Source organism: Anser anser, assembly GCF_964211835.1.
Source record: "Anser anser genome assembly, chromosome: 11".
In the NCBI taxonomy this organism is placed as follows: domain Eukaryota; kingdom Metazoa; phylum Chordata; class Aves; order Anseriformes; family Anatidae; genus Anser; species Anser anser.
Window position 1 is genome coordinate 8410911 of NC_139732.1, and position 21145 is coordinate 8432055.

The window sequence follows — 21145 nt, forward strand, 5'->3', positions numbered from 1 at the left end:
GCATAGAACAAAGGAAGACAAAACAGTAGGTCTCCTGTGAGAGTAATGACCTGGACACTTCATTATGTGTATCTTTGTTTCCCATGAATCCACGCAAAGCACAGATGGATGGACAGCTTATGGCACCGAACAGAAGACTTCTCTTTCCTGAGGCTCAAAAAATTATGCCATTACCCACATAATTCAAACGTGAGAATGTGGCTACTACGCAGATTACTTGGCAGAAATCTCTGAAAAGTACTGCTAGTACATTATCATAGACCTGCCTTACTTCAAATAACACATGGAAGATGCATGCCCATTGCGTAGTGATTTACAGAGAACAGGGCAGTGCAGTACAGTGACGAGAGATGAAATGCATGGGTAGGGACCAGGGCAGGGATGGGATGGTCCTCAAGTTCCTAAGACATGTTGCAGTTAATCATGTATGTATATGAGGCTGCGCATTGAGCAGTGATGTTGTGATCATCTCTAGGGATCCTGCACAGTGAAGCTTTTAAACTTATGCTGAACTTGAAATTTATTTGTAAGTTCCACTGAGCTAAGTGAAATTTAAATATGTGACTATGCATTTTGCTCAGTCCTGATAGAAGATTGAATCAGGTCCTTAATCATTTAATGCAAGCAGTCTTTGGAGTTCTGCTTTGATATATTAAGAGGAATTACATGACGGAATAACGTGAGAGTAGCATTGCAGGTCAGTTGGCACAGCAGATGTCAGCTTTGCTCATTAACAAATTTTAGGTTTTGTAAATATTTTATAATGAAGGATTAATCAAGAGAAAGAACACAACCATTTAAGGATGAGTTTGAATTGTGCCTTGCAAATATCCACAATATAACACATCCGAACTGCTCTTATGACACTGGCACCATATACTTTATTATCATTAGAGTGTTCCCTATGGCAATAACTTCATCCAGAGAGAATTTCAAGAGTAGTTGCATTATCTATTGAAAAGCAATTTTTTTTAGTTTCTGTTCAGGCAAGGTAGTTGTAAGAATAACTCTGAAGTTTGCTCCAAAGGCCATTTTAATCGTCTGTAGATCTTATGATATTGTGTTACCTTCTTTCGTTTGGAACTCACGGCATAAGAAAGAAATAGAATGACATAAATTGGATGTTAGAAGAGTTCTGAAGGTAGACATCAGAAGAATTCAAGAGTAAGAAGAGAACTCAGCATTATTTGTTATTTTCCATCCTAGAAAGAGAACAAAGCATCAAAAACATCAGCAGTGAAAGAAAGCTCAGTCAGAACTATATTATCATAACGTATAAAACAAGTGAGCTGGCACCACCAAAAGGTGTAAAGTCTGAGTCTGTGTCTTAAAATCATTGATATGGTGATCAGAAAGATTCTTTACACCATAGAAAAATAATATGAAGAGCTGTATGCATTTGTTGTAATAGACATTTTAGGTTTTACCTGCTATTAGCATTTTGATACTAAGTTGTACTCACTTGGGTGAAAAAATCTTCACAATGTTGAGAGAATTGAGATCTACTGATAGGATGTTATAGAACAAGATCCTGCACTTTTTTTTTTCAAGTACTCATGGAAATAATGCCTAGTTTGAATAGATGTGAGGTGTAGACCAAGAATATATAGACTTGTCACATACCTCATAATATACTCTAAGGAGAAGCATCCTAAATGCTCCCAAGCTCTTTGGCATTCCACTAAGAATGAAGCCATCAGCAAGTTACAGTGGTAATGAGACTCTCAGCTGAGATGGGTATTATTTTTTCTGCATCTTGTCTCTCTCACTTATTATAATATACAACGGTCTCTCTCACTTACTATAATATACAATAAGCAGCTACTGTCATTCCCCTGTATGATCACTGGTTACTGATCATTTGCACTGATTTCAGTGGAAGTTGCCAATTTTGGATGAGATTTCTCTAGCAGACTCCTTTTATTCTTCATTGTCACCATATGATTTTTATTCATGTCTGGATGTACTGTAGCATTTCCTGGGCTATCAAGCCTATTTTCCTGCCAATACTGGAATTTTCTTAGTGGTATGTTTTGTAGTGATTTATCCATAATATATCACTGAATAAAGCAGCAATCATGGAGAAATTCTGCAGTGATTCAAATGTGATTAGTTACTCGAGGCTTTTTTTTTAATTCCAAAACTTGATATTTTTGAGATTCTCTGCCTTTCTTGTATCTGTTCTCTCATTTCCCTGCTATTTCTTCCCTTCTGCTTCTGCCTCGTGTTGACCTGAAGGAAACTGTGCTTTAGTCCATAGGATCACATTGCTCTTATCATATTGGTTCCAACGTATGTTATAAACATCCTTGTTGCAGACTACAACCATGGTGCATTACATGGGAAGGCAGTGTAGTTCTGTTGTACAGTAAGCAATTCTTTTCATTTTGTTCCCTAAGCCATGTAGGAGTTCAAAGCCATGTCTCATGGTAGGAAGAAGATGTGAAAATGTGGTGTAAGCTCTTCTTATATATGTGTGCATGTGTGTATGCATGTATATGTAGAGATGTATGTATGTACACATGCGTATTTCTATCACAAGTTATAGTTCTTCACTTCTCTCTGGAAATAGGGAGTTACTCTTGTCATGGTTAGGCTTTCCCATATGGTGCTTGCTATCTGTCTATTGTAGTTTCCTTTTGGTTAACGAAACATGGAAATTCCCTGAAATGCACCAAAGCTAGTGAGAGCTGCATGTTAGCAAGGCTGAGAGCAGGTGGGCACCACGGGTCCTGGGGCAGGATGTCCATTTGGTGTCACTCTCCCTAATAACCTCATATCAGCGATGAACTGTTTGGTGTCAAACCATGTGCAGAGTCCTTTTGCCACAGTAGTTACTAGGAATATCTAAGGTCTGCTGTTCCCTTTTGCTCCCAGGTAGTGCCCCTTATCTGTTACCCTTCCCTTGGCCCTAATGGAAGAGATGGGATTTTGAGGATGGGTGCTGGTAGGAGCTTGCAGAGTGTCACAGGAAGCACTTAGAGCTGGAAGGATTACATGGGATTGATGCTGAAAAGATACAGCCCGTTTCTATCCAGCCTTATTTAAGTATCAAGTAATATGGTTACTTTTGCTTGCATTCAGTCCTGCTGCTTTTGATTTTACTTTGCACCTGTAACAAATAGGGATTTGTCATACAGTAGTTTTTTAGTAGGACATTAAATGGCAGCCCATCCTCCTGCAGTGTCCTCTGAAAGCATGCTACGTTTACATTTCTCCTTGGCTGTATGACCTCCACATAAAAGGAGTGCAAAAGATAAAGTGAGACTGTAAACGATGCTGGAAGCATCATTAACTTTTTGCGTGGCATTCGTTTGGAAAATATGGTGTCTTTAGAAAAATGTGCCATATGCATGGCTCAGCCCCAAATGTTCCAGCAGTCTAATACTGGCAAGGGAGGGCATCTGTAACCCCCTGGGAAGCAGTCTGTTGAGATTTCCTTTTCTCCTCTTTGTTGATTTTTATTTCCATTTCCTTTTCCTCTCTCTTTCTCAGTCACTTAACGCCATTCTGCACAATGGAGGGGAGCATCTGGCCCTAAGTAAACACCCAATAAAGTAAGTGGGGGAAGTTCACAGCTCCCTCAGTGCTATTGTGTCTGTCTGTCTGGCTGTGGACTCAACATGATAACCATGCATCGATTTACATTGTCCAGACTATCTTCACAACCAGAAGTGTTAGAAACCTTATTTTAATAGAAGCTTAGATTCTGGAGAATAGTGTAAAACCTCTCCAAAGGCTCCAGATCAGCAATTCCATCTGTGTTTCTGCAAATGTAGAGGAACAATGCCCCAGCTGATTATGCAAACAGAATGAAAATAGTTATTTTAAAAGTGCATAAAATCAATACATGGGGGAAAACAAGTCAGCTGTGTTTATACTCAGTGTACAGCAGACATTTTGTTTCTTTGTCTGAAAAAATCATAGGAAAGCGACGATCACAAGTGAAATAAAACAGCCGATCATACAGTGTAACGGAGGGAACATCAGACACCTCAGCAAAGGCTTAGAGCATTTTAGGTTCCTTTTGAGAGAATATAAATTATATTGAGGCTGATATATTTCTATGTTGTTTGAAGTCAAAGCCAAATATTCTCAGCACAGAGGGAATAACCCAAATCCCGTTGCTGATAATGAAAAGTTTATAACTAAATCCATGTCTGTGCTCTTGAAAATTTCCTCCTAAATGCTGTCTCTTTTGGACTGATGGGATTATTTGCAAGTATTGGTATGAAGGTGTGTGTACATAAATATGCACAAACATGCTCCTCGTGCAGTCAGGGTACGTTGCTTCTGTACATATTATTCTAAAAATAGGAAACAAAAGCATCTGAGAAATGGGGCTGAAAGAGAACAATTTGAAGACCTATAGGTTAAAATGGATTAAACCTCATCTTTCAGCAAATGCTGTGTTTATTCAGAGTTTCTCTGGGGAATTTCCCAACCCCCTACACTTTATAGAGAGTAGTGATGTTTCTTAATTAAAAAATCAAACAAACACGGAATGGAGACTGCCCCACACAGCTATTCTCTGGTGGGAATAGGAGACACTCTGATTGTCTCATGGACAGTTTCTAGGTCTGTGGGACTGAGGCCACAAAGAAAAGGAAAGGTTCTGTCTGGGGAAGTCAAGTTTTTATTGCTCACCCTAAGCCAGCACTGTACTGGTTGGCTCTGCTGTTCCTGCAGTGCCATATCCTAGGAATTCCCCTTTGGTAGGGTACAGTTGGTGGACATGATGAGGAAGGTGTCTGATAATCTCATCAGAAGTATCTTTTGGGTAGATTTCTCTTTATTGATTTGCCCACAGTGGAGATGCAGTTGGAGTCCACCAGTGCTTTGGTTGCTGATACTTCAACATTCAAAGGGTACTAATAGGTTGTGTTTTTCTCATATTTAGGTGAATTACAATTTGAGTAGAAATAGAAACACTGGCATTTTCAAGTTCACTTCACTGTCACTTAAGCCTCTTTAGCGTCAGGTTCATTCCTCTTTCTCCCACCTCTCTGTGGAACAGGAAAACACTCTCTCCAGGCTGAAAGATGGATTCTGCTGTAGATTCACTTTGCAGAAGTACACACAAGGGTAATGCTGACAGATTTCAGCCTGTCCTACCAGGTCACCAATGATGCCTCAGGATATTTCAGCAGAGTCCTCATTGCAGTGAAATTAGTGACTTTTGCGGCATAAAGCTCTTGTATGCTCTTGACTGTAAAATTTGGTTCTGTACTAAGGACCAAGTGCATTAGTGATGCAAATCACTATCAGCTTTTGAAAGAGGGCAGGATCAACCTTGTAACGTGCCATCATGTTTGTACTTGAGTATTTGTGCAGCTGATCCTAAGTTTTTCCAAGGATTAAAATTTAAGTAATACTGCCTCCATCCCTTCCTAAATCTGGTGTTCTCTTTTCCATATCTGGACACTAACTCATGTTGTCAATTCTGTCCCTTCTGCAAATGCAATTCCTGTTCTCAGCCATTACATCTGGCTGGGCTCACTCTAGTTACAGCACATGAAAGAGCATCAGCAGTGGCTAATGTGAGCGGGACAGACTATTTGGGTATACACTGGGGATTAGATGTTCAAAAGAGAAAGCTCAGTGCTCTTTCCATCTGGCCACTTCATTTCACTGCCTGTTTGGGACCAGTACTTCTGAAATCAGCTTTGCAAAGTCAAATGTTGATGTCATTTTATTTGTTCTTAAAAGACAGTAAACCTTAAAAGGTTTTAGTTGTGCAGAGCCACAGTACGACAAGCATGGAACAACTGAAATGTAAATCTCATGTTTTGGGTCAGATCTCCATAAAAAAGTACTCCTGGGAGAGCACAGCAGTGGTCTCCTCTGATACAGTTGATCCAGGCTGGATCTGTGCAGAAGAAAGGTGCCGGTGCCATAATGGCTGCGTGCATTTTGCCCCTGATGGAAGAGCTGCCATTTCTTCAGCTGTGTTTGTTTTCAGGGTTGTTCTTTGTTTGCTTTTTGTTCATGTGTCTGTTCTCCTGAATGGCCAGGCAAGCTACCTTACCCATCTGTGAAACCCCGACATTTCTGCAGTTGCTCTCAGCCTGGTGCAGCAGAGCTCTGGAATCCAACACTGGGTGCCCCAAAGCTCCAGCTGGGTTTCTTCGTATATGACAGATAGAATCACCCCTGGCGTTTGACCCCCGTATTGTTCCGGGGGGGGTCAGGTAGGAGCAATGCAGGCTTGCAGTGCCCGTCTCCTGCAACTGGTGTCAGAGGTCAGCCCTCTCACTGGTCAGCTGTCCAAATTCCCCGTTCATCACTACTGGCATGTAACGGACGTGCTGACAAATAGAGCTAGGTGTAAAAAGTGTTCTCAACAGGCTACCTGATGGCCTTAAACCTTAATTAGTGGTTAGAAATTTGCACTTGTCGCCAGCTTCTGTGACCAGGGAGGTGCCTGGAGTAGAAAAAAAATACTAAGGCATATTGTAATTTCTGAAATTGCTAATACTGTAATGGGCATCCACGTGGAAAGCAGCTGCTTTTCACATTTCTCCCCCCCATCCCATTCCGTATTATCAGCAGTGACATTTGTCCTTACACCTTTTAATTTTTTATGAAGATAAATGAAAGTTCGGTTCTTCAATAACAGGGGTGACTTTTTCAATCCTTTTTAGAGACTTTATCTCAATATCCTATCCATGTCCAAAGGTGAAGGAGAATATGTATTTACAGCATCAATTTGAGGGTTTACTTCAGAGTTTCTCTGTTCTTTTGAGCAATGCAGTTTGAAAACCAGTTTTGTTTTTGTTTTTGTTTTTTTTCTCCGTGGCAACTTAGAAGTTACAGGACATCACATCTTGTGATAGCATATTTTGTTAGCTGAATTATAATGCCAGTAATTTCATAACTGTTGTGTGTCAAAAAAAAAAAAGTATGCTTTTCTAAATTATACTTTGAGATTATACTTTGAGAAACTGTATTCAGCCTGTTGAATTTTTGCACAGTTTCTTTTAAAAAATAACATTTTTTATTATTAACCTTACTAGCTCATGTCTGTTGTGAGTAGTTTCTAAGAAAGGATTTGGATTGTAGCGTTGGTCTTCCTGAAATGCCTGGAAGTTTCAACTTTGACTTAAGTGCTTACAGGATTTAATTGTGATGCATTCAGCAGCAGAAGTGAATTTGTCATACCTGTGAATGAGATGCACTATTTAGAAAAAAAAAAATCAAGGTTAACACATTTGGGTAGTTGTTCTCATGTATCTAATCTCATATTTTCTCTGTTCTTTGCATAAGAAGTCAGGTAGCTGAGAGTGCAGTTTTCTCTTGCATGTGCTTTAGCAACTAAGAATATGAGCTTGCAATGACATAGGATAATCTTAATATTGAGATTAGAGCAACTACACATAATTTGCATAAAAATTCCTTGGGTAAGGAAAGGAAGAAGAAGTAAAAATCCAAATTTGCAAGCAAAAGTCTATGTACCGTGCACCTTACTATTAGGATTTGTGTTCACACAGAAGAGCTCTGTGTTGGAATGGCAATAACCCATGTTTGAGCAGATCCAAGTTTGCAAAGTCATTGTGAATCTTAAAAATGGAAGATGCAGTCTAAAGAAACTATGCCTTACTCTGAGCAACATCCATGTTAGCAATGTCATATCATTTTAGCCAGTGTCAGTGTGGGATTAATGAATGCATTCGTCTCAGTAGGGTGATCCACGACCTGTTTGTACCTGGGCCATTGCTTTAAAAAATATTCTGAATTTCTGCATAACAGCTCAGTAACACCTTTACTCTAGCAAGATTGGAGGGAGAAATAACTCCCATATAAAACATAACGTCAGGAATGCTGGAATAAGCATGTAGGGGAAAATGGGTACTTTTGTACATAGAGAGCACATATCTCCTCCTCCCTTTCTGACCATACGTAGATGGGGAAGGTGGCCAGGCCTGCATTCCTTGATGTGAAGGACCTTGTGAAGTTCCCCGTGCTCTGCCTTGCAGCTAAATCAGTACCATCGAGGAGACGGGACCGTGCAGATCATCTCTTCACTCTTAACGTGCCTTTGCAGTCTGAGCCACAAATTGACCCCTATTGATCTGATTTGACTACACTTCTGTGGAGCTGACAAACAGTGCAGTGGAATCCAGGATCCTAGATAATAATTCTTATTTGTGTTAATCACAGGCATCAGCAGAACCCAAAGGCTCCTTCTGGCTTGTATGCATTCCTGTTCCTGCCATTGGAGCAAAAAAGTATCTGCTCTGAGGAAAGAGTGTTTTAAGTATATTGATACTTGATACTAAATAGTTGCAAAACTTAGCCCTTAGAAAGAAGTCTGTTTTTCAAATCAATGGCTCACGCATTACTGTAAAATCTATTGATTAAAAACAAAGCATAATGTTAGTCATTTAGTCAGTAGAGTGATGCAATAGTGAAATAAATTTATCTTTTGACTTTTGCATTAACCTTTTATTGACTGCTTGCATACTCGTAATTAACACACACTTTAGCTAGCTTGGTTAATTTTAGTATCGTGATCAGTGTCCTCTAATGTAGCTGACACCCTGATCATCAAAGTGTCAGTGCGGCCCGAGGGACCATAACCAGGCAACTGTCTGTGCCAGTGAGCGTACACCTGCCTCGGGGAAAGTAGCCACCTTCCAAGGGAAGGAGTCAGACCTTGTCACACCAACGCCTGTCATGACTTATGTTAATATTCTGCTGTTGGTAAATGTGAACGAGCAAAGTCCATTTGACAAACATGAACAAAAAGGGAATCAAAAGCCTGTGAAGATTACGTGGGAGAGAAACTGCACAGCAACAGTAGCCTGTTGTTCCATCAAAATGGGCTTTTTGCATTGGAACTGGCACAGGTTTTGATTGGTTTAGCAAGAAAGCAGGGGCCAAGGAGTTCTGTGCATTCTGCACACCTCTAGACATACAAATCATGCTTTTCTGATATGTTGGTAAACTTGTATTATCGAGGTGTTAGAGCTAAATTGCTCAGAAATATGTCATGGCAGTTGTTCCCTACTCCTCTTTATTTGGCATCTTTTCTTCCACATCTCAGAGCATGTGGCATTTCCACTCTTAACACATTTTGTACATAAAATATACAGGCATTAAATTTACTTTCTTTTGGAGGCTTGACTTCAGTAACAACTCAAATAACAGTTTTTAATTAACAAATAATATTATAAATCTTGTTACTTTCCCACTACCACCATACTTTGATGACTGCAGTGTTTCTCACATGGACCCTCATCTATTCCTTTGTATCTGGGAAAAGACAGGAATTCTGGCTGTTCTGAGTTATCATTGCTAACCCGAGTTAGCAGTGATTTTAAATAACTGCAATTTTCAAGTGCCTTTGATCGCTCGGCTTCAGCTGAAAATTTTGCTATCCTTTTACAGAATCTCCAGGTCTTCAACTCTGCTACAAATTAAAGAGCACTGTAGGAGCAAGTTCTCCCACAATTGTGCAGAAATTTATTAAGAACAATAGTAAAATATATCCATCCGGAAAGGACTGTTCTTGCATGCTAACTCCGAGTCAGAGGGTCAGCACGTATCTGGGTGAGTGCATTCAAGCTCGTGGGTGTAGTTCAGGAGGACTGCGTGACAGCCAGGCAGGTGAAGCACTGACTGCTTAGACGCCAGCCCTGTACCTCTGAACATGAGCAACCTGAGGTGACTTTAATGTCAGTGGATCCTGCACAGGGACTGCGATTTTGGTCAGAGCAGGTGACTCACAAAATGCAAAAATGTCACATTCACTGCTATTCGTGCTAGTGATGTAAAGCAAAACCTTAGAAATGCTTTAGAGAAAGATAGAGGAGCTGTGGGATTGCAGAATTTGGAGTATTAAGGCACTGTTCCCCTTTTTTGCACTTTCGCAGCATACTGATACGTTTGTCATCAGACTTGCACAGGAAGTCCAAGGACCTGACACACTTCCATCCCTGTAATCCCTCACCTGGAATATATGGCTACCGCTTCCATCCCTGTAATCCCTCACCTGGAATATATGGCTAACGCTTCCCGAGCGTGTGGTCGCTGAGAGTTAGGGCACACACGTAGCTGTGGGGTGGCCTTTTGAAGATGGCTCTGTAAGAAAACCAGAGAAGAAAAAGTAGTGGCTTGAAGAGCTGCTCATGGGCTGCCCACTCACAGCATCGTTAGTGACTTCAGACACATTTACAGTGACAAATGCCCAGAACCCAAAGGTGAGGGAAAAGCTGGCCAAGCAGTCTGTGAAAGAGAGTGAGGGGAAAAAAGAGACATTAAAGGTAAAAAGGAAAAAGGGGGGGAAAAAAAAGAGAGGCCTTAAATGGTGAAGGTGGTGTTTTTCCTCTCAATGAAAATTCTTTTGTTAATAGCAAATGAGTGAGAGAGAGAATGTTAATTATTATAAATTGAGTTTTGCAGACCACATAATATGCCTGCAGTATTTACCAGCTGAGCTTCTTGATTTGTCATCTGCAATAATCTGTACATGGTTAATTTATCCACTCTTAGATTGAAATGCTTAGACTGGAGTATCTTATACTACCCAGCAAATTGAGCGTATTATTTTGTGCCAAGACAGAAAATAAAGCAAGATTTTAAAAGCCTTATAGAGTTATGCTGTAATTAGTTTCAGCTTTCCCTGCATATTAATTTTCTCCTGTTCCTTTATATAATTTGGAAAATGTCTCCAGAACATGATGGCACAATCAGTTAAGTACCTCTCAGAACTCATACACTAAACTGCATTTGCTCTAACAACTATTATAAAGCAGCCTGCAAAACAAATCCTCTGTTATTCTGTACAGTGCAGCTTATCAATGCAAACAGTTTAATATTTATGCTAAGAGGATTGTCAGAAGTAGCTTCTGTTCCTTTAATTCTTGTTTTAAATAAATAATGAGAACATTTAAACACATTACTCTTCCCAGGGCCCTGAGGTCGGCTAATCTTATTATTTATGAAGTGATGTGCTACATAATAGTACTTAGTGCATGTTAACAGATGCTATTATCAGGGGCTGATGTGGAGAGCCGAAGATATATTGGAATGTTATGTGTTAATACTGTCCTTGCAGTGTAATGTACGATGGATTGAGTGCCCAGGATGCTGGTGCGGCAATTAACCACACACCAACATGGGTGTAAAGCTGAAGTATGTTTTCTCAGGGGTATTACACTGCCATTAATAATTCCCAAGAGACATCTTTCACTTGGAAACAGTCTCTTCCAGAAGGCCAGTGATGTAGGCAAGGAAGTTACAGGTGTCAGTACTTTTAAAGTTCATTTTACAGGGATGAAAGCCACATATATATGTTTAAAAGAACTTTTAAATCATCATAACAACTCAATTGTATAGAAACATAAAGTATAGACATTATTGAAAATGTCTTAAAAGAGGTAGAAGCTTATTTCTGGGATTTGCTTCCTGTATCCTTGAAGAACTGCATTGACCTGCAGTATATACTGAAATTATAGCGTGTGGCATTTTTCTTTGTCTTGTCCCACTCCAAACATTAACTAATTAATCATCAACATGCAAATTGTTTGAGGGGATGTGAAAAAAGAGGGGGAGAAATCCTCATTGGAGTGTGACAATTTTTTTGTTGCAACACATGATATTAGAGCCTAATCTTAAGGGATGTGATGGTTGCCACTTAGAAAACTTTCCTCTGCAGGCTGCAGTTCAGTTGAATATTATAATTAGACTTCAGTAGTATTGATGAATAATCCATTTAATAAAAAACACTGTAATTTAAACATTTTCTCAGGGGACTAACATACACTAACCTCTTAATTTAATTTTATTGAAGTTTTGCCCACCTATTCATCATTGGAAGTTGTTATTAACCTCCATTTCCATTTATCTTTATAGAATTTTCTCGTTTTATATTGCCTTTTTCAGAGCTAAGCAGGTTGATACACTTGTAAATCTCCAGAATCTACAAAGCTAGTCCGGCTTCTTTAATATTGTTTAATCTATCCCCCCTGACCTTAATGCAGTAAATTCAGTTTAATCTTTCTCAATAATCTAGTAAGATGTTGGAAACCGGCAAACATTTAAATCTGATAATGGTTTAATCACATACTTTAAATAACAGCTGAGATAATGAAAAAATAATTTACCGTATAAAGGTACACTAACTGAGTTTTCTCTGTGATTGGCTTTTGAGAAATCCCTACAGAAAATACAAAGCCTACAACAGAAGTCAACCTCACTATAACTGAACAACGCATTTGGTCAGATGATGTGGTTTTTTATTTTCATTCCTCTCTGTAAGTTAATGCACAAATGTATCCTTGCTGAGTGTTTGATTTCTTGGTATGGTTTCTTGGTGTAACTTTACTTAAGTAGTTCTTCTGCTTACTTTTCATTCCAGGTGCCAGTCAGAAGCAGCAGAGAGCTTGCCAGAAGACCAGAAACCGGAATGCCACCCCTTCTGGACAAATGATGAATGTAATATGCCTCTGCCATATGATCTTGAGGAAGTAATAGCTCACCTACAAAATCTTGTTCAGTAGGTAGAATATCAGGTGACCTTCCAGCCTAGAATTATTAATGCTCATCATTTGGAGTAAGTTTTTAGTTAGCATAAATCTTTTAATCTTTATGATTCCTAAGTTATGTGTTGGTTTGTGTGTTAGTGCAGATTTTACTGCTCTCCACACAGCCCCTTAGTTACTGTCTCACAACAAAACTGACCAGGCACCAAAACTACAGAAAGAGTTGGCTTTTAATATGTGAAGTCCAGAACACCAGCCTCTGTTCTTTCCTCTTCATTCAAATCCCCATTGATCCTGTAACCCATGGATAGTTGTGTTTCCGCAAGTTCCCCAGTCATCTACATTTTAGCTTGCATGAGTGCCTAGAACTGCCTCTGGCTCAGCAGTTTGAACAGAAAGCATAACTCACACCTGTGACAAAGCAGAATCCATGATCTGGGCATCCTAACGAGAGGCCAGCTTGGAGGGAGCCTGCTAGGTGTGTCCGGATAGAGCTGTGCACACAATATGGTAACATCTTTATCCAGTAATGTAGGCAGAGGTAGAGGAAATGGTGGAGAAAGTCCTTTATGGAATGGCTCCTTGTCAGAGCCTTTGCAAAACTGAGGAACTTGTGAAGGAGCATCCTGGCATAGATACTAAGCCTTTTTTGCTGTTTTTCATCATGGCAATTGTATGGTACTTTTTGTATTTTGTCAGAAATGGGTTTTGGAGATCACGAGCATGATGCTGACAGTAAGTCAGCCTCTCATGGCACCTGTCATCTCAAGGTGTGAAGCACTCCCAAGTACTAAACCCTTCATATACAAAATGGCGTTACATTCTGTGTGTAGAAGATCTGACATGTCCATTATTAGACCTAAGGTGCATCCTCATTGTCTGGGTTTTGGGCAAGCTAGGCTTGCTTGCTAGTCTCATCCCCACACAATTTTACATGCCTGTATGGCTTTATCAAGAACAACTGACAATGTTTGTCCTGGTGGCTGGGTTTTAAAAAACTTTCCGAACTAGGGACTTCCTACCTGGACCCTCAAGGGCATAGGCCTCTGAAAGACAGTGCTCACAGGTTCAGTCCGAGGGGTACACAGCTCTGCTGTGGCAAGACAGCTTACAGTTTGTCTTTTAGATGCTTCCAGGAAATTGGAAGATGTGGATTTGGACCTTTTCGGCCTAAGAGCATAAATCTGCTGTCTCCTATTCCTGGTTTGTGCTCTAACAGATGCATAATTACATCTACCTTCCTGTAGGAAGAATGGCATGATCCATCATTTGTACCTCTCAGAAAGGCCTTTGAGGCCCACACATGGGAGATTTCCAACATGTAGCACTATCTCGTGGGTTCCCTGGAACTCAGAATTTGTTTCCTAACCTTTGCTTTGTTTCTGCCTTTTGTGAATTCTACTCTGAGGCCAGGTTTCCCAGTACCTTGTCCAAAGAGCCATGGGTTTCCATTTTGGGTCAGGTCCCCTGACAAAATAGATTTAGGTTGCGTGATAGAGGGCATGGCAACATCTGTGATGATCTAGCCATAAGAACAAATCCAGAAGACTATGAGAAATGAAGCTGCTGTGATCTGGTTTGTAATAATATGCTATAAAAATAACAATTCTGTATTGGATAATGTCCTGAATGAGAGATTTTTCATTTGGTTAAGTTGCTATTCTTACTTGAGCTGGTGTGTGCCTTTTCCTTCATCATAAAAAGCAGAAGAAAATTATATTACAGTAAAACAGCACTCAGTCTGTATTACCACTACAAAAAAAGCAGTAAGACTCAGAGCTTGACATTGCCACCAAGAAATGGAATACGTCTCCTGTGTTAATCTTCTGTTTAAAATCACTGCTGGGGCCAGGCTTACCCAGAGCATACCAGGATACTCTGTTGGCAAAGTGTTCTGTGCGTGGATGAGTACTGCTGAAAACTCTGCTTTTGACAGTGTAACATATGCCAGACCTCCCTGCAGCTAAAGAAGCTGTGCCAGCAAAAATTCAGTTTTAGTGGTATAAAACTGTGTCCACACCTACCAGCTTTTGCCAGGACAATTATATCAAGTAGAGGTTATGCCTCTTAACACCTTTGACACAGCTATGCCAGCAAAAGTATAAAGGTCTGGATCGAGTGTTTTCATTGTATTCCTGCACTTCTGCTAAAGCTGTTAGCCACCGTATAGAAAGCAAAGACTCTTTGAAAAATAAATTATTTAAATTAAGTTTGATTGTATTATAACTGTAATCCACACATCTATCTGTTGTCTCATGTGCCACAGATTTGTTGACCTTTGGAGATCCTTTGTTATGGGCATAGCTTTTTCTTTCCTGCGCTATCTAAAGCTAGCTTTACCAGTGGGCAAACAGCATATATTTGGATTAATGCCACACTGAATGCTGCTTACTTTGGAGATCACTTAGAGAAAAGCTAGCTGAAGATGTGGGAATTCTGCTTTTGAAAAAGGCAGTTCTCACAGAAACAGATATTGCTTTGGGAATGAGAAAGATGAATTCAAACAAGCTAATGATGTAACACTGTTAACACAGGGTTTGAGGGGATTGTTTGTTTGTTTATGTTACTTTATGATTTTTTTGTGTGTTTAATTAAGCTCTGCTAGAAACCATGGGGATCACAGTATTGAAATAAATCTGACAGCCATAAAAGGGTAGAGGAGGCACATCAGCGCTGTAGTTTGTAGCTGAAGTGGAGGCATAGCTATTAAAAAATGATTGGCAAATAATTATTTCCAGCAGTAGTGAAACAACACTGTTTTTTTGTTGTTGTTGGTATTGCTGTTTTTTTCTTGTGTTAGGAGAGTGGTTGCAGCAATAATAGAATGTTTAAAAATACATGATTCTGGGTCTTGCCTACGCTGCACATTTAAGCTAGTGAATTAGCTGAACTAGTACTAGCCTCGGTGTGGTCAAATAGCACTCAGTTAAGCCAATGGTGGCAATGACAGACAACTGAAAACCTTTGGAATGGGTAAGACCTAAGTTTCACTGGCAAAATACCAATAATCAAGTGGTTAAAGAGAATTAACACTCTGTGTTGCATTCAAGTCTCACATCATCTGAATCAGCGTAACTTGATTGAATTCAGTTGAAATATAGAAGTATATGGAGGTTTCATCTCTCCAAAGCCCACAGAAGTTGATGGCAAAGACATGAGTAAGGTTTATGAAACTGTTTGAAGCATGTAGTAATTCCAAAGGGTACCTCAAGAGAAGAACATGGTTAAAGGTAGAAGAAAACTGAGAGGTCAAATATAAGTTATTGCTGTGTTTGAGGTATATACTGGAAGCAGACAAATATTTCAAAGTTTTCTTTATTCAAATAATTTTAATGTAGTTCATTTTGCAATGATACTTCAGCAATCCATTTGTATTCCAGCACTAAATAACCCGTTACCATTTTGGATGAGCTGAAAAACGCAGCCTCTAATGGATGTTCTGAGTATAGCAACTGTTTGCCAAGTCTGAATGCTGTAGATGCATAAGGACCAAGGTCAGTTTGTTTCAGGGAAGAGGTGAGAGCATAAATTAGCTTCTAACATTAGATTCAGTGATTCTTTTAGAATGGTGAAGTTCATGGCTTTGCTTACATTTACTTTTCATCAGTCATGAAAGAATTAAGGTAAAATAGTTCACTTGCACGTGTGTGTCAGGCTAAATGGATTACAGAAGATACAGATCTGTTTGCCTGTCTGCACTTGCCTTTAGACAATATTCATCAATTTTACTAAAGCTACTGACTAAACATGGAACCAATACAAATGAAATGCTCAAGGCAAGGGCTTTCTTTAAAAATGAGATAGAAAGTTGGTTTTACACTCATAGAAAGAAAATGTTGGCAGAAAATGAAAAACTTCTATTGTTTATGTAATGCGGGGGATGAAAGGTAAAGGCCATTTTTAAGTAGTTGATAGAAAACTGCTGTGTTACGCCATGTAAATGATAAATGTTTTTATACTGCTTTATTCTTATCTCCGCATATGAAAATATTTTATCTTGTAGGTTGTTTCTTGTTGTTAAAAGGTTAAGTAAATAAAAAATATTAATCCCAGTACACTAGATTTTAAAGAAATCATGCTTATACTCTGAACATTACAGCAGATCCTGATTATCTAAAGTGTAAATAAGAATGTTATGGGTAGTCACCAACTGGAAACTGTCCAGGATGGGTAACATGCAGCATAATAAATACCCAAATCAGTTTTCTTACTGTCATCCAGATGCAGTTTTTAGTTTCACTGATAATGATGTAGCTTTACTTAGCAAGACATACTTGAAAGTCATTCTAGACCTTTTAATGCTGTGAGCCAGACTCAGGGATTCTAGTGCCATAACAGGGGGGAAAAATAAATAAATACATTAATTAATACCAAAGTCTATCACAACAGATAATTAAAGTACTGTAGTGTGTTACCAGTAGGCATTGCTCCTTTCTCAGTTATCGTAGTGCAGTTCCCTTAGCCCTGTGTCACGCAGTGGAATTTGGGCTAATGTAGCAGAGATGAAACTGGTTGATGTTGGAGGTGGGATGAGAGGAGGGGAAGAGAAAAGACATGCAAGGGATGTGCCTTCACAAGACCACAACTTTATTAATTTAACTCATGTGGGAATCATCGAGCAGTAACTTGTACAGTGCAGGTCCTGACCTCTCCCTTGATTGCTACCACCTGGTCCATAGTTAATGGTAGGTCCTTAACCCTCCTCGTGCCCCCAACAGCTGGTCCCCAGCTTTTTGCTGGGGCCTGACCACTGTCATCTTGTGCCCAGGTTACAGAGTTAGGAAGAGTGCTTGTTCCACTGTTAGGAACAGGCATGAGAAGCACTGTTCCCAAGCTTAGCCTCCACCTCTGTCCCACTACACCTCTATGGACTGCGTACCTCCATACAACATCTGTTTCCTCTTGAGGTTCAAGTTGTTGCAGCTCGTCTTCCGCTCTGCCCCACGGGGCTGGTGAGCTGCTGTGGGGAAGGGCCGGACAGAGCACAGGCCACAGAGAGGTTCCTTGTCCCAGCAAAGACCACAGCAGACTGAAAAGCTCAGCCCTACGCTAATCTAGGGATAGAGGGTGGGTACTGTTAGGTAGTGATGAAGGCCTTGGGAGGAGAGGCCAGCACTCAGTGTTTCTAAGGATCCCCAACCTGCCCGATTCTGGCTGTCACTTCACCCCTCCTGTAAGAGCAGAGGCAATCCTGAATAGCACCATTGTTCTTTTCCCTTTCCAGTCCAAATTCAAAATCATCACCTTTAATGTCGCCGGGCTTGTGTCTTAATTTGCATTCATCTTTCCGATTCACCTTAGCCTGAGGCATTCATTGAACAAGAGAAGATAATTTATACGTTTGCAAAAAGATTGTACTTAGTAAGGCTGCAGAATTGGCTGAATAATATGTCAAATGAAAGCCAACAGATAACTGATAAAATGATCACATTAAAATGCTGATGTTTGGGAGTGAGCCCTTGGCACATGACATGAAAACTATGCTGTATCTGCTCGTTGCTTTGGAGCCAGCACTCAATTCACATGATAGAAAAGGACACGCTATTCTGCAGTTTACATCCTCTAATACCCTATTGGTTTTACAGTGCTGAATTTGGACACAAAAGTTGCTCTCCTCCCCCTCCATATCGTCAAATACTTGCTTTCATGCCAACACATCTTGGTCTGATTAGTCTCCTTGATTAGAGGCTAAAGTAAAAAGTCAGGTGTATAGGATTCCCATTATCCTTTATTTCTCTGGTTCTAAGAACAGGTCAGATAGAGTTATTTCAGTGAAAATGTGAACAATCAACTTCTGTTTACCATTAACCTTCAGTTTTCTTTTCTTAAAATCAAATCAGGGCTTGGTAGGCAGTTATTTTCATACACGTCCCTTGATCAGTGGAACAATCTGTCAAAAGCCATTAAAGCCACTGTTAGGTTGAATTGCATTCAAAGCTAAACTATCCAATCATTTAAAGGGCTATGATGATTGTTTTTAATACAGTATACATTTATTTCTCTCTCTGAGTAGTAGCATAACTTTGAAACTGAGCCTGTATGACTAGGGCTTTTTGCTATCAGCAATCCTGAGAGGCTTGGTTTGCTGTAGAAGGTGAATGTCTACGTAAAAGAGGAAAAAGTGAACACGGTGATATCACCTGTGTGTTCTCAGAAGTTTTTTCACTTATTTCCTACTTCATTACATCAGTCAAGGTGTAATGCATACGGAATGGGAAGACGTTTTTCAAGGTCCTTTGCTCAAACGTTTCACCGAAAAAATTAACGGCTAATTGTACTAATATTTTAAAGTGGCTTTTGATCTTAAGATCTCAGGATGTTTTACACAAGAGAAACTGAGGTAGAGGTCAAATGTGCAGATGTGTTCTGAGTGCTAATGCTGGAGCAGAGCATACATAATGCCCCATCACTGGCGTGTCCTGATTACTTCCAGTTAATCAGCTCCAGTTACGGGTTAAGGATGCTCTCAGAGAACTTTTTTTCTCCAAAGATATATCTGAAAGCAGAGCTGGAATCTGCCCTTCTCATACAATATTTAACGTATTATTTAATTGTACAACACGTGGTAATACATCTCATGTAATAGACATCTTTCAGACCTCCTAATGCTTGATTAAACTTTAGAGTGAATCTTCTAGTTACATTCCAAGTCCCTGAGGTCTCAATGGGAAAAGGTGAATTTTACTGGAACTATTAAATTTTTCCATGGAGAATATGCAGAGAATATTACAGTACAATCCACATTCTTCTGGCTCTGTTTTAAATACGTTCACTGGACAGTCCCCCAGGGTGGTGTAACTGCTGTACTAGGAAACTGAAGAAAATCCCCTGTGGGTATTTGGGTGCTATTTATCAAGGTGAAGATGCATTGCTGGAACATGCTGGAGTGCTTGTTATGCACCTGTTAGCACTTTTTGTCTGGTACCTATTTCGTAGTCTGGTAGTACTTTACTGAGAGCACTACTTTTCTAGTTATTTTGATGAACATCCTAATACTTTATTACCCAAACATTATCAAAGCATTCCATGGTTCTTTCATTGCCGTTCTTTCCCTTCTGTCCACCAATGCCCTTTCTTTCCCATTTATTTCATTATTAATAGTAATGCTATTAAGAAGTTGTGTTCTTTGTTAGGCTGTCATGGCTTTAAAGTGAGAAAACATAAAAACTTTATCAGGTAGCTTTTTCTCAAGTACATTTATTTTCCAGCCTATTTATTGTGACATTTTTGCTCATTGCTTATTTGCTATTCCTACATGTAATTTTTATTAAAGACTATCTATATAAAAATGTGAGATGTATATTTAATTTTGTGTAATATATTTGCTAATTTACCCACATTTGTAAAATAAATCACTTAAAGAATGTCTTTGTCTATCATTTTTCCTCCAGAAGGTGTTAGCTCTTATCATCAATACTTCATTGTTCCAGTAAATGGAAGATGGACTAAGAGGAGCGTACTTTCCATGCCATTCAGGTGCCTACATGAGCAAATTAATTTTTGTAAGCTTCCTATATGCTGATTAGCGAGAGGTAAGCTTCTTCAGAGCAGTAAACTCAAAGGTACGCTGAACCTGCCCTTCAGTGGGGCATCTCTTTCTAACTGAACTGTACTACAAGCCCAAGCCAAGTGCCATAGTTATCCTCATCTGCTTATGCGAACAGTTTGTTGATTGGAAATAAATAGGAGGTAGTGGGGAGCTTACTATTATCATTGAAATTCTTGGAATTACATTCTGATTGTATTGCAGGTCTTCTAGTATGGAAGGCAGATTAATTTCCTTTACTTTGGTAAGACTCACACTATAAATGGACATAACTAACTCCCCCCACACACACTCCCCTTGTACTAGTGCTTCCCTCAATACAAATATATGGTTCTACTACTGAATTTAGAAGTATTCTTCTGGCTATGCAACCTCACACTTCCCATATCCAACCCACACTCTTACATGATGTGAGCGCTAATAACCCAGTGCCTACCAGCACTGCATCAACCTATTGGAGTGTATAAACAAGATTTCCTATGTTTATTGCAGTAGAAGGTGCAATGAAAAACACATGCAGTTGTTAAATAAAGCAATATTGAAGAAATGTCTTGCACACACAAAAAAAAAAATGCGGTGAGGTTTGTGATGGCTGTTGTTTCTAGACTTTGTGATGGGTTCTGCTGTCTCAAAGGAACAGAGTTGCAATCAGTTCTCTCTCTCATGGCTGTAGATAGCCCTAAGTCAAAGCTACCCTGGATTCAGGTTACAGGGTAAGACAAGGATCAATCCTGCAAGTTTCATTTGGTATGCTGAAGAATGACATTGTAAAGTCCAGCAGGCTGATTTGATATGCACATGCCCGTGACACTTAGATGCACTGCAGTGTTCTGTATTAGGAGTGTCCTTAACTCCAAAGGCTGTGTGCCCAGTTATTCTGCATTACTAGATTCCAGCCAGGAGGTGATGAAAGCGTGAATAACAGAGGCCAGGTTATTATTCCTGCCAGGATGGAATGGAGTCTTCTAGCCAAAAAGAGTTGACAGAGAACATTTTTCACAAATTCACCAGCTTAGAGTCAGCAAGGCATCCAGGAGCTAAGAAAATTGATTTCTTAGCCTAGTACATTCTTTCCTTGGCTTCAGAAAAGTTTAACGAAAAGTAAGTGTGTAGG

At 39.6% G+C, this 21145-nt stretch overlaps 1 protein-coding gene across 13 annotated transcripts in view; it reads left to right on the forward strand.

Moving 5' to 3' along the window:
- Window positions 1-19847, forward strand: part of FTO (FTO alpha-ketoglutarate dependent dioxygenase) — a 247120-nt gene extending 227273 nt beyond the window's left edge. For 11 of the 13 annotated variants that reach the window (XM_083852100.1, XM_083852104.1, XM_083852105.1 and 8 more), the window contains one exon: window positions 12362-19847. In XM_083852100.1, the coding sequence (XP_083708226.1) occupies window positions 12362-12503 (142 nt within the window). In that variant the 3' untranslated portion in view covers window positions 12504-19847. Of the gene's footprint in view, window positions 1-3495; window positions 3558-9390; window positions 9553-12361 lie in introns of those variants that run through there. The other 2 variants (XR_014589141.1, XM_083852106.1) reach the window with 2 other exon arrangements.
- Window positions 19848-21145: the final 1298 nt, after the last annotated feature.